This window comes from Symphalangus syndactylus, chromosome 7 (genome assembly GCF_028878055.3).
Source record: "Symphalangus syndactylus isolate Jambi chromosome 7, NHGRI_mSymSyn1-v2.1_pri, whole genome shotgun sequence".
NCBI classification, from domain to species: domain Eukaryota; kingdom Metazoa; phylum Chordata; class Mammalia; order Primates; family Hylobatidae; genus Symphalangus; species Symphalangus syndactylus.
This window is the reverse complement of record NC_072429.2, coordinates 137,249,401-137,267,453: the sequence shown is the minus strand read 5'-3', so window position 1 is coordinate 137,267,453 and position 18,053 is coordinate 137,249,401. Positions and strand designations below refer to the sequence as shown.

The window sequence follows — 18,053 nt, the reverse complement described above, 5'->3', positions numbered from 1 at the left end:
AAGCCACTGATTGCGTTATTGCTAATTCTGTCATGGTGTCCCACTGTTAGGACAAGACCGAGGACAGGACTGCCAGTATTTAATTGGGCTTTTCAGAACTCACTGGAAACACCTACAGTATCAAGCAATCTGGAGTTAGTTTTGACTCTCAATTGACTCAGCCTTTTGGGGAACAATATAGCACAGGAGAGGGTCTCCTCCCCTAGCCAGACCAGAGGAAGCTTAGCTCATATCCTGATCCTCTGCCAACTTGCCCTGAAGTAGGCACCACCCTTGTCAGGTGTGGGGCAGAGGAGCTGTTCTGAGTCTCCACTAACGCTGCTTATAGAAATGTGTACATGCTTTATGGGAAGCTGTGATCATGGCTACCATTTGCAGAGTCCCTGCCATATGCAATGTTTTCACTGTCATTTAAAAACAAAGTTCCCCTGCACGTTCATATTACAGTGTATACTTTAAACATAAGGGAACTGAGCCTCTGCAAGTTTTGAATCCTTGGGAATTTGAGTCTATGTCTGCCTGTCTCCATTATTCCTTCCGTGGTTCCCTCCTGAAGCTCATGTAGACAAGACCGGTTTTGAGAGAGTCATGCTCACAGTTTCCAGTGACCTGTGCTGGCAGTCACAGCGAGTGCAGCTCTCTTGTAATTCCTGAGGTGCAAGCAAGGACACTTCACTCCTCTTCACAGGGACCTCGACACCTGGGTGAACAGACAGAAAGAGGGGAGTCATTCCCTTATCATGTGACAAATACGATGCTGGGTGCCCAAGGTGCCTTCATAAAGCCATCTTCATCATCATCGTTTTTATTATGCCTATTATTAAAAAGCACTCATTTAGACTCAATACTTGCCAGGCATTATAAGCACTTCGCATATTACAGATCATTTAATCCTTATAATGGCACTATGAGGAACATTACTATCATTACTATCCCCATTTATATGTGAGGACCTTGAGCACAGGGACACTGTGACAGTGATTTATTCAAGGTCACACAGTCAGAGGCAGGCAGATTTTCAGAGCTTACCCTCTTAATCAAAATGCTATATTGCTTCACAAGTCTCAAAGATAATTTTCGCCCAGCTGTGTGGGCACACCCATATCATAACCAACCATTTACATCTGGAGTGTGCTGTTTGGTATAATCATATACTGTATCCTGCAGGCATCCCTGAAACGTGTCCCACCAAAAGCATCATGCCTTCTCCCAGCTTCATCCCAGCTGTGATGCCAGAGAATAGACTGGGATCCTGGAGGTGGGAGGCTGTGTCTCACACATGTCTTAGGGAATAGCAATGAAGACGTTATATCTTTAATGAAATATGGGGTTGAGCATCATGCCATGCCAATGCTTGCCGTGGATGCTCCTGTTCCTGCCTCACAATAATTTTGCAAGGCTGGTACCAGTATGGCTTTCCTCACCCATGAGGAGAGAGAGGCTCAGGGAGGGAAAGTTACTAGCGTTAAGTTTTCCAACCTGGCTTTGGGGACCTAGGTGTTCAGACTCCAGATTATCTGTGTTTGACTTTTCATAATAATTTGTATTTTAGGTCATGTCAGATGCCCCTGAGTCAGAGTGGTTGTTTCTTGCTATACTGCTATGAAAAATGATTTTGACAAAATGTCACAGATTTCTGTATTCCCATTGTAGAATATTACTCCTCATTTTACAAAATTTGCATGTGGATTCTTTATCACTCACAGAACTGTATAGTAGGATTGGATTGTAGAACACCGTTGTTTGGGGAAATCTTTGTTTTTAGAATTTTCACTTATTCATTCCTTCACCTGGCATTTATTGAATGCCAACCACATCAGTCCTCTTTTAGTTTCTGGGGATACAGAGATGAACGGGGCATGGCTTGTCTCCTTCAGTGGCTGGTGGTAATGGATATTTCTCTAATCAACTGAGAACAGATGTTCGTTAGTTGCTTTTCTCTCTCTGGCACAGCTGTGAGACCTCTAAGGAATACAAAAGAAGTAAATAGTAGCATTCTTATTCTCAAGGTGCTTTTGAGAAAACAATGAAATACATGAAACGAGAGATGATATTAGAAAGTTAGTGATCAGAGCGAGAATCCAGTTGGGCTCCTGTGATAAGAGTGATGAGGAAATTGAGGCGGGCTTGTAACGTTACAGCACCTGTCTTTGCCTTCCCTAAAATAAGCTTGGTGCTAGCCAAATGGCCCTGCATTTTAATCCCTAAACTATCCATTGATTAGCTATGTGACTGTGGGCAAATTACCTGACTTCTCTGAGTCACAATTTGTGTGTTGTTAACATGAGGATATTTATTCCCGTCTATTGGTTTTGTCACGAGGAGGAAATTTGAAAGCCTGTATTCATTAGTTTACAATTACCGCTATAATATATTGCCATAACCTAAGTGGCTTAAAACAACATTACATTATTATCTCAGAATTCTGCAGGTTAGAATTCTGAAATGTGGGCTAAAGTCAGTATTCCGGCTGGATTGTATTACTGTGTGCAGGCTCTAGAGGAGTCTCCATGCAGTAGAAGAGTCTGTTTCTTTATCTTTTCCAGTTTATAGAGGCTGCCCGCATCCCTTGGCTGGTGATCAGCAATGGCTGGTCAAGTCTTTCTCACATTGTACTAGTCTGTCCCTCTCTCACTGTCTCTTGCCTCCTCCTTTCTCTTATAAGGAAAAGTCTCTTGTGATTGCATTGAGTATACCCATGACATTTAGAATAATCTCTAAATTTCAAGGCCAGCTAATTAACAGCTTTAATTTCATCTGCAAACTTAATTCTCTTTTGCCAACATATTTACAGGTTCTGAACTTTAGGAGGTATATGTCAGAGGTTGTGGGGAGTGATTATGCCTACCACATTATGTAAAGGGCATAGTTTAGTGCCAGTCACACAGATGGAAATCAATAAAGGGTGACTATTTTTATTACTATATCCCAGAAGGAGTCCTGTGCAAATCTAGGCTACTGCAACACATCAGCATACTGTCTGAAGTTTTCCACCTCCTAGCTTCTTTCCCCATTCGGACGAAACTAATGGCCCATCTTATTTTGCCATTTGATCATTCTCCAACAATTTAAGCAAACTGCTCCCTTCTTTATGATAACTTCTTTGACCCCAGGTAGTAGCAGATGGCTCTAAGATGGTTAAAAGATACTTGGAGGCTGGGCCCAGTGGCTCTCGCCTGTAATCCTAGCACTTTGGGAGGCCAAGGTGCGGAGATCACCTGAGGTCAGGAGTTCAAGACCAGTCTGGCCAACATGGTGAAACCCCATCTCTACTAAAAATACAAAAATTAGCCGGGTGTGGTAGCATGCTCCTGTAATCCCAGCTAGTTGGGAGGCTGAGGCAGGAGAATTGCTTGAACCTGGGAGGCAGAGGTTGCAGTGAGCCAAGATTGCACCACTGCCCTCCAGCCTGGGTGACAGAGCAAGACTCTGTCTCAAAAAACAAACAAACAAACAAACAAAACAAAAATACACAAACCAAACAAAAAAAAACTTGTAGATTTATTTACTGAGTCTGTGAACTTGCACGAATCTTTATCACTAAATGTTAATTTTCCCATCTTTAAGACAGAAATCTTGGTAAGTACATTAAAGACATCCTATGGGGATCAAACAGTATCTTGCACATCACATATGAATATGTGGTTTATGGATTTATGACCTGGTAGAAATTTCCCATAAGATAAAAGGGAATTACTAAAGCAGTTTTAGCATTCTATTTAATCAGGACAGAACCTGAATGGGTCAACCTAATTGAAATGTAAACTTTCACCCTATTCCTATAAAGCATCTGAAGTTCAATATAATTAAGTTCTTGAAGTAAGATTCAGTAGCATCAAGGGCTTTTAAGAAACAATTCGAGAGCACTTTGGAATCAGCCATGAAAGAGACTTAGCTATACAACAAAATATGCTTCCTATGAGGTGTATCAGGGAAAAGGAAACATCCATCTCTGGAGTTAGAATCCTAGTTGCCCTTTGCCAGCTCTGTGGCTTTGGATAACTGGTTAGATCTTTCCAATGGCTCAATGCCTTCCTTCGTTTACCCTTGAGCTGCTGCTTGCTTTCACATAGGATTTATGGGGGATCAACCAAGATTGCATACATGGAAGTTGCTAGTACAGGTCCTGCCACATAAATGCTTAATAAATCTTGAGCATAGCTGTAACCACTACAAGTGCAGTGGGATGGGAGAGGGATGCATAGCCCCTGGCAATGATTGACGCATTGTATTAATATGTTCAGAGAAGGCGCCGTTACAACGTGACAGTTGGTAGCGGTGCTGATGGGATTCGTGTCCTTTTCCTTCTTCATGAAATTACTGAAATACATAGATCTTTTATTAAAGAAACACTAAAAGTAACATCTTGCATTTATGTCAATCAGGGTTTGCCAATTATTGGCCCGTGAGGATTGAGCCTGCAAATGTGTTTTATCTTGTTGACACAGTGCTTTATTGCTAATGTTGTGGCCATGGCTGCCACTGCTAATTGCTTTTGCTGTTGCTGATGTTGCTGTTGTTATTGCCATTGATTTGTGAACCAATATTTAGCATTTTAAAGATGTTTTATTACAAAATTAAATTTCTGTCTTCCCCTGAAAAACTGAAAGATCTAGCAACATGCAGTCAACGTTTCTGCAGGGTCGTAATAAGCTACTGCTAAGTAGCAGCTGCTCCTGTGGCCAAGGTGGCCACCGCTGCCCTCACACAGAGGCACACGTCATGGTCATTTGTAAATGTGCTTCCACTGGGATTTTCTAATGGTAGGTTATTGTTTCTGGACCCATATATCCATCAAAAGCAGAAAATAAAAAGATAGATTAGGTGGAACCCAAGGTTTTCTTACAATCTCATTTTTGTAATTTGCCTGGCCCCTGTAGGCATTTGCGTTTTCTCCAGTTGGTATGGAGCCTTATCCTTTCACTGTGATTTTCCTGTTGAACAGGACAGATGCCTTTTGTGTTTTTCAGTTAAATGTTTTATTTTGAGTTAGTTGTAGAATCACATGCAGTTTTAAGAAGTAGTACAGAGACATCTCATCTAATGTTTATCTAGTTTGCTTAATGGTAGTATCTTGTAATGCTATGGTACAATTTCACAGTCAGGATATTGATATGGACAGTCAGGGTACAAATTATTTTCATCACCACATGGATCTCACATTTTATGTTGCTCTTTTATAGCCACACCCACTTGCCTCTCTCTCCCATCCACTCCCCAACCCCTGGCAGCCACTAATCTGTATTCTATTTTCATAATTTTGCAACTTTAAACATGCCATATAAATGGAAATAGACACCTTTCTCAAATTAGCTTCTTTTGCTGAGAACAACTGTGTGGAGATCCATCCAGATTGTTCTGTGTATGAGTTGTTCATTCTTATTTATTGAGGAGTTGTTTCCACAGTTTATTCATTTACTAAAGGACATCTGGGTTGTTTCAGGTTTTAGTATTGTGGATAAAGCTTCTCTAAACATTTTGAACAAGTTCTTTCATAAGTAAGTTTTTATTTCTCTAAGAGAAATGCCTAAGAGGGCAATTGTTAGGTTGTTTGACAGTTGTATGTTTAATTTTTTTTTTTTTTTTTTGAGATGGAGTCTCACTCTGTCGCCCAGGCTGGAGCGCAGTGGTGCGATCTTGGCTCACTGCAACCTCCGCCTCCCAGGTTCACGCCATTCTCCTGCCTCAGCCTCCTGAGTAGCTGGGACTACAGGCGCCCGCCACCACGCCCAGCTAATTTTTTGTATTTTTAGTAGAAACGGGGTTTCACCGTGTTAGCCAGGATGGTCTCCATCTCCTGACCTCGTGATCTACCTGCCTTGGCCTCCCAAAGTGCTGGGATTACAGGCTTGAGTCACCGCGCCCGGCCGTGTGTTTAATTTTTAAAGAAGCTAGCTAACGTTTTCCAGAGTGGCTGTTCCATTTTACATTTCCACCAGCAATGTGTGAGTGATCCACTTTGCCTGCATAATTGCCAGTATCTGGTGTTGTCAATGTTTTTTATTTTAGTCATTTTGATGAGTGCATTGTAGCATCTCATTGTGGTTTTAATTAGTATTTTGTCTGATGATGTTGAATATCTTTTTTAAACATTTATTTTATTGTGTATAAAGTATACAACATGATGTTTTGATAAACAAATATACAGTGAAATGATCATTATATGTGAGCAGAGTAGCATATCTACTGTCTTCCAAAGTGGCCTTCTTTTTTTATTTTAAATTTTTCTGTGGTAAGTACATCTAAAATCTGTTCTCTTGGCAAATTTTCAGTATACAATACAATATTGTTAACTACAATCCTCCGGCTGTACATTAGATCTCTAAACTTATTTATACTATATAACTGCAAGTTTATACTCTTTGACCTACCTTTCCCCATTTCTTCTTTCTTTCCCTTCTCTGTTCTTGGTAACTATCATCCTATTCTCTCTTTCTATGTGTTTGACTTCCTTTTTTAAAAATGTTCGACATGTAGTGAGATCATGTATTTTTTTTTTCTGTATCTGGCTTATTTCACTTAAGCATAATGTTCTTCAGTTTCATCCATGTTGTTGATAATGGAAGTATCTTCTTTTTTCTTTTAAAGGCTGAATAACATTCCCTTGTTTGCATGTGTATGTGTGTATGTGTACATTGATATGTATTCCACAGTTTATTCGTTGATCCATTGCTGGGCACTTATGTTGTTTCTGTATCTGGGCTATTGTGACTAATGCCGCAGTGAAGGTGGAGGTGCAGATCACTCCATGAGGTGCTGACTTTGACGTCCTGTTGGTGTACACGAGCAGAGGGGTATCTGGGTCATATGGCAATTTTATTTTTACTTTTTTGAGGAACCTCCATGTTATTTTTCATAATGGCTGTACCAATTTACATTCTCACCAGAAAAGAATACAAGGGTTTTCTTTTCTCCACATTCTCATCAACACTGGTTATTTCTTGTCTTTGTCATGGTAACTATCCTAAAATGTATGAGGTGATATGTTGTTGTGGTTTTGATTTGTGTTTCCCTGATGATTAACATTGAGTACTTTTTCACAGACGTGTTGGTAATTTGAATGTTTTCTTTGGAAAAATGTGCATTCAGGTCCTTTGTCCTTTTAAACTGGATTATTATTATTATTATTACTGCTATTGAGTTGCATGATTTTCTTATACATTTTGAATACTAATCCCTTATCAGACATATTGTTTGCAAATATTTTCTTTCGATTGTAAGTGGCCATTTTACCTTGTTCATTTTTCTTGTTTCTCAAGATTGTATTATAGCTGTTTAATATCTTTTGTGGTTCCATACATATTTTAGAACTATTTTCTCTATTTGTGTAAAAAATGCCCTTGGAATTGTTTTTTTGTTTGTTTGGTTTTTTTTGAGGTAAGGTATCCGCCTGACACCAAGGCTGGAGTGCAGTGTTGTGATTTCAGCTCACTTCTTCTTCAACCTCCTGTGCTCAAGTGATTTTCCCACCTCAGCCCTTCAAGTAACTGAGACTACAGACTACAGGCATCTGCCACCACACCCAGCTTATTTATTTATTTATTTATTTATTTATTTATTTATTTATTGTAGGATGGGGTCTCCATATATTGCCTAGGCTGGGCTCAAGCAATTCTCCAGCCTCGGCCCCCAAAAGTGCTGGGATTAGAGGCATGAGCCACCACACCTGACCTGGCATTTTAATAGAGACCGCACTGATACTCTGTTTTGTGTATGAACATTTGAACATCTGTTCATGAGCTTATTTGCCCTCTGTGTGTCCCCTTTGGTGAAATTTTTCTTGCGTTTGCCCACTTTTTAATTGGTGTGTTTGTTTTTATTACTGAGTTCCAAGAGTTCTTTATATACCCTAGATAATAAATAGTCCTTTGTCAGATAGTCAGTTCTCAATATTTACAGTCGTATGTTCTGTAAAGTCACCGTGAATACTGAATTAGCAAATGCTGAACCACTGTTCCTGGGGGAAATACAGGGTTAGGTTCCTGTGAGCCTCTGGTCACATTTCTGCCAAACTGATCAATACATAATCTTGTTTTATGTGTTTCTGTATAAAGATACCCCATACTTAATATGTACTGTTGATTCATTACCACTGATGTCAGTCAGCAGCACTATAACTCATAGCTGAGTGAAGCTCATCTAACACACATCCTTTCTCCGTGGGGCACATCACAGCATTCCTGCCCTTAGGAACACTAGACAGCCCTTTAGTACTATGCCTGGGGTCCATCTCAAACAGTGGAATCACCAACAAAAAGCACAGAGTACAAAAACATGTGGGAATAAATAAATTCAAAAGGGATACTTGTTTGTAGTATTGCTTAACCTCAGTTGGGCACCTGAGTGTCAGAAGATTCAAACTTTTTACCACTGTGTTCATGTCTGTGAATGACCACAAAGGTGCTGTGAGTGTTGCATTTGGGGCTAAAGCAAATTTTATTAAGTAAACAAATTCCCAAATACAGAATACACAGATACTGAGGTCCACTACATGTGATTTGCAACTATTTTTTCCCACATTGTAGCTTGTATCTTAACAGTGTCTTTCATAGCACAAAAGTGTTTAGTTTTAATGAACTAAAATTTATCTGTGGGGTGCAGTGGCTCACACCTGTAATCCCAGCACTTTGGGGAGCTGAGGTAGGAGGATCACTTGAGACCAGGAGTTTGATGCCAGCCTGGGCAACATAGCAAGACCTCATCTCTCAAAATAAACAAGCAAACAAGCAAACAAACAAAATTTATTATGTGTTTCTTTTATGGTTCATGTTTTCCATACCAAGTCTAAAAACTCTTTGCTTAATTCTGTGTTTAGAATATGTTTTAGGCCAGGCATGGTGCCTCACGCCTGCAGTCCCAGCACTTTGGGAGGCCAAGGCAGGTGGATTGCCTGAGGTCAGGAGTTCGAGACCAGCCTGGCCAACATGGTGAAACGCCGTCGCTACTAAAAATAAAAAAAATTAGCCAGGAATGGTGGTGGGTACCTGTGATCCCAGCTACTTGGGAGGCTGAGGCAGGAGAATCACTTGAACCCGGGAGGCGGAAGTTGCAGTAGCCGAGATCGCACCACTGCACTCCAGCCTGGGTGACGGAGCGAGACTCTGTCTCAAAGAAAGAAAAAATGAATAATTTTAAAATTTTATCTGTTTCCCAATAGTTTTATAGTTTCATATTTTTCATTTAAGTCCACAATCTAGTTTGAGTTATTAATAGTTTCTTTATAAGATATGAAATTAAAGTTGAGGTTTGTTTGTTCAGTAGTGGCTGTTATTTTGTCTATGGATAGCCGATTGCTTCAGGACAACTCATTTTAAAAGGAGATCTCTGCTCCATTGAATTGCGTTTGCACCTTTGTGAAAATCACATGAGCATGTGTATGCCCTCATTACTGCGGGGTGGTGGGTGGAGGTCCAGGCTCCCTACATGGTCGCCACTTCAACTGAACGGGTGGGGTTCTCTTTGCCATCTGTTAGGGATGAAAACCTGGCCCCCTGCTGAAGTCCTTCTCTTGGCAGGTTGGGTGGGGATGCAGTGTTTTCGTGCAGTCTGGGGATGGCGGGTGTCTAGACTTCCTACTTTGCCTTTGCTGGTGTGGGTGGAGGTGGTGTGGGTGGAGGTGGGCCCACAGTGTTTTCTGTTTCTTGACTGGAGTAGACAGCTGTTGCCTAAAAGTTTTCTGTCTTGCTAGGCTGTTCTCTTCCTGATCCTTCGGCTGCAGGGAGAGGGCTGTTTTTGTATAATTTTCTTGTTGGTGGCTATTAGCTTTTCTGGCTTCTTGGCTTCTCCAGTATCCAGTCTGGGATATATGAGGCAACAGGAAATGCAGAAGCCTCACCAGCATGTCTTTCCTTGGGTCCTGAGGTCCCTAACCTGTCTGCTTTCCTCTCCACCTTGAAGAATCTTAATTTGCTTGTTTTCTATATATGGTTAGAGTTTTTGTTGTGCTTAGTGCGAAAAATAGGGTAAAGTATGTCTGTCTACTTCATCTTTCTGGAAACAGAAGTCATAGCAGGTACTTTTAAAAAATACTCATTTTGGCCGGGCATGGTGGCTCACGCCTGTAATCCCAGCACTTTGGGAGGCTGAGGCAGGTGGATCATGAGGTCAGGAGTTCAAGACCAGACTGACCAACATGGTGAAACCCCGTCTCTACTAAAAATACAAAAATTAGCCAGGTGTGGTGGTGCGTGCCTCTAGTCCCAACTACGTGGGAGGCTGAGGCAAAAGAATTGCTTGAACCCAGGAGGCGGATGTTGTAGTGAGCCGAGATCATACCACTATACGCCTGCCTGGGTGACACAGCAAGATGCCATCTCAATATATATATATTCATTTTACAGATACAGGAACAAGTTCAGAGAAGTTATGTGATGTACTTAACGTCATGCAGCTGGAAATGTGTCACTCATGCTGCAGCTATGAATCCAGCGCCAGTGCCCTTTTCTCTTCATTTTTGTTCATCATTTATACATTAAAAACAAGCATGAGACTGCCAACAGAAACATTCTATGAGTGTATGTGCAGTGCAAGGACGTCAATAGCAGGGTACTCGTCCAGCTATGAGCTCAATGAGCCACAGGAGACTGGTGTGTTCATGGTCCATTTTCCTTATATTTCACTTCGGTTTATTCACATTCCATTTCACAGTGGGTTTCAAATCAGTAAAAGAAGAGAACAATGATGATGCCAGAAATGTCCTCAAGTGCTTACAAGCAAAAAGTCATTAATTGCAAAGCACAGAACTTCAAAAGATGCTTCTGTACTTGGGGCAAAAGACAGCACATTAGAGAGTTAACTGACATCAGGAGAACCTGCACATTGTCCTGAAATGGTGCAATTTGAAAATGGGAATGCTATGTTAAAATTAAGGAAGGTGAAATACACAGGGAAAAGTGCATTTGGCAACATCCCCAAGAAGAATAACTCAGCAGCGTTACTAAAGGAAGTGGTTTCTGTGTTGCAATATGATAGAAACTCAATTTATAGATGGATTCTCCACCATGCGTAAATAACCTACTTTCCTATAACAATAACCTTTCTTGACTAAATAAAACCCACACCCCTTAATGAAACTGTGTCACATGACCCATCTCTTTCTTTTCTCTATTCCCATCACCTCCGACCTTGTTCAGTCTTGTGTGATCTCAAGTGAACTCAACTTCCAATCTCCAACACTGCCCCATCACTTCCCTCTCCAACTCTGCTGACAAAATGCATTTCTCATTGATGCCAGATGATTGTGCATGCTGCCAAGAAACTTCCCTGATTTCCTATGGCTTTCAGGATTAATTCTAGGTATTCTTAGAGTCAACATTAAGAAGCCTGATCTTCAGCATCCTGTCCTCTTCTCTTTTCTTAGGTATTACCAGATCCGAGTGACCTTGAAGGTGTCTTCAAGGATCCCCCACAGACTGAGTGCCTCCATCGCTGGGCAGACAGGTGAGCAGAAGAATGGCAATGGGGCACTTGCCCCCAATGGCGAACCTCCCTTTGTCACTGCTCGCCAGGGCACAGCAGAGTGCAAGGCATGTAGACGTACTCAGTCAATCTGTGATGAATGTTGGATGAGCGAATTTTGGAAATGGAAACCAACAGTTGGAGGTGGCCATATGTGTACATTGTGGCAAGGGGAACCTGGCTTAAGAAAAGTACACTTTCCCAGGAACAGCCAGTATTTGGAGGTAAACGGGCTGTCAACTCAGGGAGGACGCCGGTGGGAAATGACATCCAGCAAGTGGGTAAAGAGAAGCCTGTTAAAGGGAACCTGGGAATCAACTAGGTACAGAGGACTGAGTGAGTAGGCGGTGTCGGTGGCACTTTCCATACACTGTGAGGGGTCCGAGAGCAGTGCTCCCAGCTTGAGGAGAAGGATTGCCAAGGACAACTCAGATCCTGATCTTGAGAAGGCTGGAGTACAAAGTGGGTAACCAGGGCTATGAGCAGGTAGTGATCACAGAGTGTTGAGTCAGAAAAAGAGAACTTACCGTGCCAGAAATAAGGACAGACATAATATTAACTAGTAGAGCTATTAGGAGTTTGCATTAGTAAATTTGGGAGAACTGTGTAGACTAGCTAGACCTTAAGAAGAAGGAGAGGCCAGGTGCAGTGGCTCATGCCTATAATCCCAGCACTTTGGGAGGCCGAGGTGGGCAGATCACCTGAGGTCAGGAGTTTGAGACCGGCCTGGTCAACAAAGCGAAACCCTGCCTATACTAAAAATACAAAAAAATTAGCCAGGCATGGTGGTGGGTACCTGTAATCCCAGCTACCCAGGAGGCTGAGGCAGGAGAATCACTTAAACCTGGGAGGCAGAGGTTGCAGTGAGCCAAGATTGTGCCACTGCACTTCTGCCTGGGTGACAGAGTGGGGTTCCAAAAAAAAAAGAAGGAGAAAGACTTAAAGGGTAGGGTAGAGGGTAGGGAGCGTTAAAGTAAACAGATAAGACAGAGCTGTGCAAAATCTGTTTAACATTAATTATAAAGTATGAGTAGCTAAGAATGTTGTAGAAATCCAATCCAGTAGAGCTAAGAGTACTGGTCGTAGCTACACTTGATAAAATTCATTTGGATTTTGCAACTTGTTATGGTGAGTGGAATCACATGCAATTGAATACCCACAAGTCAGGAATGTAGATGTGGTGGTCTGCTTAAATTTACGCTGGAAGATGTCTGGAGGGGGACCTGGTTCCTCAGGCCACACGATAGAACATGAGAAGAGGCCTGTGGTTTCAGAGCAATAGGATAACTCAAGCCTGTAGTTTACAAAAGGAAAGACACTGATGGCCACCGGCTTCTCCCTTGCCTCTGAGCAGAGTAAAAAGCATTAAATAACAGTCAAGTTGCCATATTTCCAAGGTGTTCCTCCTCTTGCCCTCCACTCCTCTCTCCTGGGAAGGAATCAGGCATCTGATAAGTAGGCCACCCATTCCCCTAGGTCCAGTGTAGATCCAGAGTGATTTAAGAATCCAGCAGTTCACTCCTTTCCTATCATCCTGTGCCTCACCCCTTCCCGACCCTACCTTCCAACAGAAGAAGGTCCATGATGTCCACAGAGAGAGCAGGGGATTTGGACCCTGACCTTGCATGAAGCAGTGTCCATATGTGTACATTGGATAATAACATATTGTGACCCCAGATATGTTACTAGCAGCTTGAACTTTAGTTTCCTGAAATATGAGGATAAAAATGCATTCTTCATAGATATTTGTCTTAGAAATTATAAATAAAAAGGACATTTTCTATTTCATAGGGGTTATAAATATACATATGTCAGAACAAGAACTAGCACAAGGTAAGTAGCCAGTTAGTCCTACCTGTGGTCGTACCATCAGGGGTTTGAGGGACCCGATCTCAGGGTCAAGTTCAAAGCCTCGGAGAGAGACCTAGAAGTGAAGCAGAAATAACACCACAGCTGACCTGATGAAAGCCATCCCCAGGCTCCTGTCAAGGACTCCGCTTCTTCCTTGTGACTGTGGACAACAGGAGCTTGGGTCCTGTCACCGGATGAGCCATCTTTTGGAGCCGGCAGGCCCCAGCTGTGAGGACCAGAGGGCTGCAGGATGCTCAGTGGTTGGCAGAGCCCAGCTAGTAATGGGGGTAATTATGATGAAGCTGGTATGCCTTGAGCTTTGCAGTAGCACACTGTTTAGAACAGAATACTAATACAATGGCCAGCAATAATTTGCAATGAGATTGTGCCCCAGGTGAGGGATGTGCAGAATTTGTATTTCTTCTTCAAGGTGAATTTTCCAATTATACTATTTTTGGTTAGAGACTGCTGCATTATGAAGCACTCCAAAACTTGTGACTTTTAACAATGGCTTATTCTTTTATAATGTTTTGAGTTAGCCAGCCTAGGCTGGGGACATTTATGCACTACCTTCAGCTGAGATCTCAGCTGAGGATGGAGCAGCCAAGATGCCTTCACTCATCTGTGTCTGACCCCTTGGTTGGAGTGGCTGCACCAGATAAGGGACAGCTGGGCTTCTGTCTCCAGTTGGGTGGTCAGACTTCTTACATGATAGCTGAGTTCCTCAGAGAGAAAATGAAGAAGATTCCAGGCCACTTAAGGGCTAGATGGAGGCTGGCCCAGGGTTGCTTCCTCCACAGTTCATTGTTCAGGGCAGGTGACAAGGCCAGCCCCAGGGGAATGGAAATAAGACTCTCGCCGTTCATTGGAAGCACCGTCTGCATGTACAGTGATGGGAGGAAATCTGGCAGTCCTATTTCTGGCCAACTATCCAAACTTATTTTCCATTATCTGTATGCATTTCTGAGGGGAAAAAAGAAAAATTTATCTTTAGGCAAAAAAATATAACATATTGGAAGAGAACCAGGAGGAGTGAAAACATTTGGACTTTAAGGATGTCTTTGATACTCAGTACTTGAATGATCTTATTGGAATAAATGATTTCATTTGGCTGTTTTGTTCCATGTATCTCTTTTTTTTTTTTTTTTTTTTTTACCACAATGGGGATAGTCATACCTTTTGCCTAGTGTTTCAGAGAGGATTCGAGAACATGATGGCAAAGCCCCTAGCTTAGTGCTTGATACAAAATGGGAAAAATAAAATGCAGCTGTTATTATTAATATTATCAGTTAATAAAAAGTCTTACCATGCATTCAAGGGAAGCTTGCAGATGGAGCCAACAGAAGTGTTCCTAAGGCAAAGGTGACAGAAGGGATGTTTAAACGGGTGACTTGATGTAAGTGAGACAGAGGGCCCTCATAGCATGGGCGAAGGGGTGCTATATGAGTCCGTTTTCATGCTCTGATAAGGACATACCCAAGACTGGGTAATTTACATAATACAAAGGTTTAATTGGACTTATAGTTCTGCATGGGTAGGGAAACCTCACAATCACCAGGGAAGGCAAGAAGGAACAAGTCACATCTTACATGGATGGCAGCAGGCAAAGAGAGACAGTGTTTGTATAGGAGAACTCCTCTTTTTAAAACCGTCAGATCTCATGAGATTTATTCACTATCACAATAACAGCATGGGAAATACTTGCCTCCGTGATTCAATTACCTCCCACTGGGTCCCTCCCACAACTTGTGGGAATTCAAGATGAGATTTAGGTGGGGACATAGCAAAACCATGTTAGGTACCAAGGTTAAACAGGAGGGATGTTGCTGAACATTCAGTGTGAAGGTAAGATGGGAAGATGGACACTGATGGATGATAAGAGAGTGGGATACAGGAATGGCTGGGACAACCAGCTCAGGACCAAGACTGTGACCAGCAGCATTTGCTAATCTCTGTGTCCACAATGGCCTTAAAGAATGGTACAGCCTGTGGCCGGGTGTGGTGGCTCACACCTGTAATCCCAGCACTTTGGGAGGCCGAGGCAGGCAGATCACCTGAGGTCAGGAGTTCAGGACCAGCCTGGCCAACATGGCAAAACCCCATCTCTACTAAAAATACAAAAAATTAGGCAGGCGTGGTGGCACACGCCTGTAGTCCCAGCTACTCGAGGGACTGAGACGGGAGAATTGCTTGAACCCGGGAGGCAGAGGCTGCAATGAGCAGAGATCATGCCACTGCTCTCCAGCCTGGGCGACGGAGTGAGACTCTGTCTCAAAAAAAAAAAAAAAAAAAAAAAAAGAATGATAGACTGTGACAGGCTTTTTGTATTATTGCTGCATTCCTGTGGACCCTTAGAGAGATGAGGTCTAAACATTCAAGGGAAAGCCAGGTTGTACAATCTCATCTGATAGTTTCTTTTTCTTTCTTTCTTTTTTTTTTTTTTTTTGAGACGGAGTCTCGCTCTGTCGCCCGGGCTGGAGTGCAGTGGCTCAATCTCGGCTCACTGCAAGCTCCTCCTCCCAGGTTCACGCCATTCTCCTGCCTCAGCCTCTCCGAGTAGCTGGGACTACAGGCGCCCGCCACCACGCCCGGCTAGTTTTTTGTATTTTTAGTAGAGACGGGGTTCCACCGTGACCTTGATCTCCTGACCTCGTGATCTGCCCGCCTCGGCCTCCCAAAGTGCTGGGATTACAAGCATGAGCCACCGCGCCCGGCTCTTTTTCTTTCTTTCTTTTTTTTTTTTTTTTTTTTTTTCCGAGAGGGAGTCTTGCTCAGTCTCCCAGGCTGGAGTGTAGTGGTGCAATCTCGGCTCACCACAACCTCCACCTTTCGGGTTCAAACGATTCTCTTGCCTAAGCCTCCCGAGTGGCTGGGATTACAGGTGTATGCCACCATGCCTGGCTAATTTTCATATTTTTAGTAGAGATGGGGTTTCTACCATGTTGTCCAGGCTGCTCTTGCACTCCTGACCTCAAGTGATCTGCCCACCTTGGCCTCCCAAAGTGCTGGGATTACAGGAGTGAGCCACCATGCCTGGCCTCATCTAATAGTTTCTAAGAGAAGGCCTGCCAGTAGGATGTGGCTTGCCAACAGCTAGTTATGCAGATAGAACAGAACATAAATTTTTCTTGGTAAAAGTGTGATGGGGATTTTCAGAAACTTCATTGTGTGTCTCAGTCCTCAAATTGAATGCTACTTTCACTATTCTTTGTAGTAATCATAACATATACACACACAAACATATATGCATATGTATACATATACATGCCTGTGTGTATATAATTTCAAGTGGTCTTCCTATACATATAAACGTCTATACATATAAATATATACTTGTATATATATGTGCATATGTATAATTGATTTAGTCTATCTTAATTCTAACATACTCACTTATTATACTTGTCAATCAAGCATATGACGTTTGGATCAAAACTGATATTTATCTGAGTTCAACAAATTTTTCAGATGCCTCTTACAAGCCAGAAAGTGTACTGTGCCCTGAGAAATACAAAGATGAATGATAATTAATTGAATGTGAGAGTTCAGGTATTCCAGGAAGATAAAACAGATTTAAGACATTTTAAAATGTAATGGTGCTTTCTTCAAAGGCTTGCTTATGTTTTGCGGGTCTCAGATTTGTTTTTTTCTTTTGAGTTCAGGGTTACAAAGTAATTGATATGTCCACGTCTGTATGAACAGATGTTAAATATACTTAGCCATGGCTCTTTTCTTCCACCAAAATGTTGCTATTTAATAGACTCTGCAGTCTCTTCCTACCTAGAGATGTTATTTTTTTCCCTTAGGGGGCTGATCAGTTGAATCACACTTGGGAGAAGGGTCTGTTCAAGTCGAGTGAGGCTGCAGTAAATGATTAGGCACAAAACAGGCATCTGCTAGTCATTGCTCATCAAAGCAAGAGAAAAGATAGCACAGTAAATTGTGGAAATGTATAAAAATTGCCATGATTAGTTTTCATAATGTTTTGAGAGGTAATTTCCATTTCCATTAAGTAGAAGCATTTAAGAGTTTTACCATGTAGGGTGGGGGACAGACATTTATTCTTCAAATGAATCAATCTAATTTATTTTCAGGGTCCATTAAAGCACCTAAATATCAAATATGTCTGTTTTCATGGAGAATTCTAAGCAGGTAAAACACCGCAGCCCCCAGGCTCTAAGTACCAGCCTGGGGCCACAGAAGAGCCTACCCAGGGCCGGCAGGGTGGGCGGCAGAGTGGGTGGCAGGGTGAGTGGCAGAGTGGGCTTCCTGATTAAGCAAAGCACTTAAAAGGGGGCTCTTCCATCTTTTCGGCTTCCAGGCAGGTCACAGCAGTCAACTCAGAAACGCCAGGCCCAGGGACCCTTTCCTTCCACTCTGAGCAGGCCAGGAATCTGCTCTGCCAGGGGCATGGGTGACCACCCCACTTCCTTTGGGCCAAATCAGCATTGTCGCTCTATCCTTTGTCCTTGAGATTGTGCCATGATACCTGCTGGCCAACTAGGGCCCTCCTTCAGGAGCTTCCATCAGTCTCCGTGCAGTCATGTGCCTTGACTCATCCCAACTCCCGTCTTTGCAGTTCCTTCAACTTTGAATGCCTACCCTTTCCTTTTTCTTTCTTTCCTGCCTCTCCTCCCAACGGACTTACAGAAAGAATGCATGCAGCCTTCAACGACCAGGTGGTCTAAGGGCAGTCTCCTGCCCCTGTCAGAATTAATAGTTACTCAACTGAACGTCCTTCGCAC

General features: G+C 42.5%; 1 protein-coding gene across 6 annotated transcripts in view; it reads left to right on the top strand.

The window, feature by feature from the left end:
- Positions 1–18,053, top strand: part of FAM135B (family with sequence similarity 135 member B) — a 449,831-nt gene that overhangs the window by 257,394 nt on the left and 174,384 nt on the right. For all 6 annotated transcript variants that reach the window (XM_055287340.2, XM_055287337.2, XM_055287336.1 and 3 more), the window contains one exon: positions 11,360–11,439. In XM_055287340.2, the coding sequence (XP_055143315.1) occupies positions 11,360–11,439 (80 nt within the window). The remainder of the gene's footprint in view (positions 1–11,359; positions 11,440–18,053) is intronic.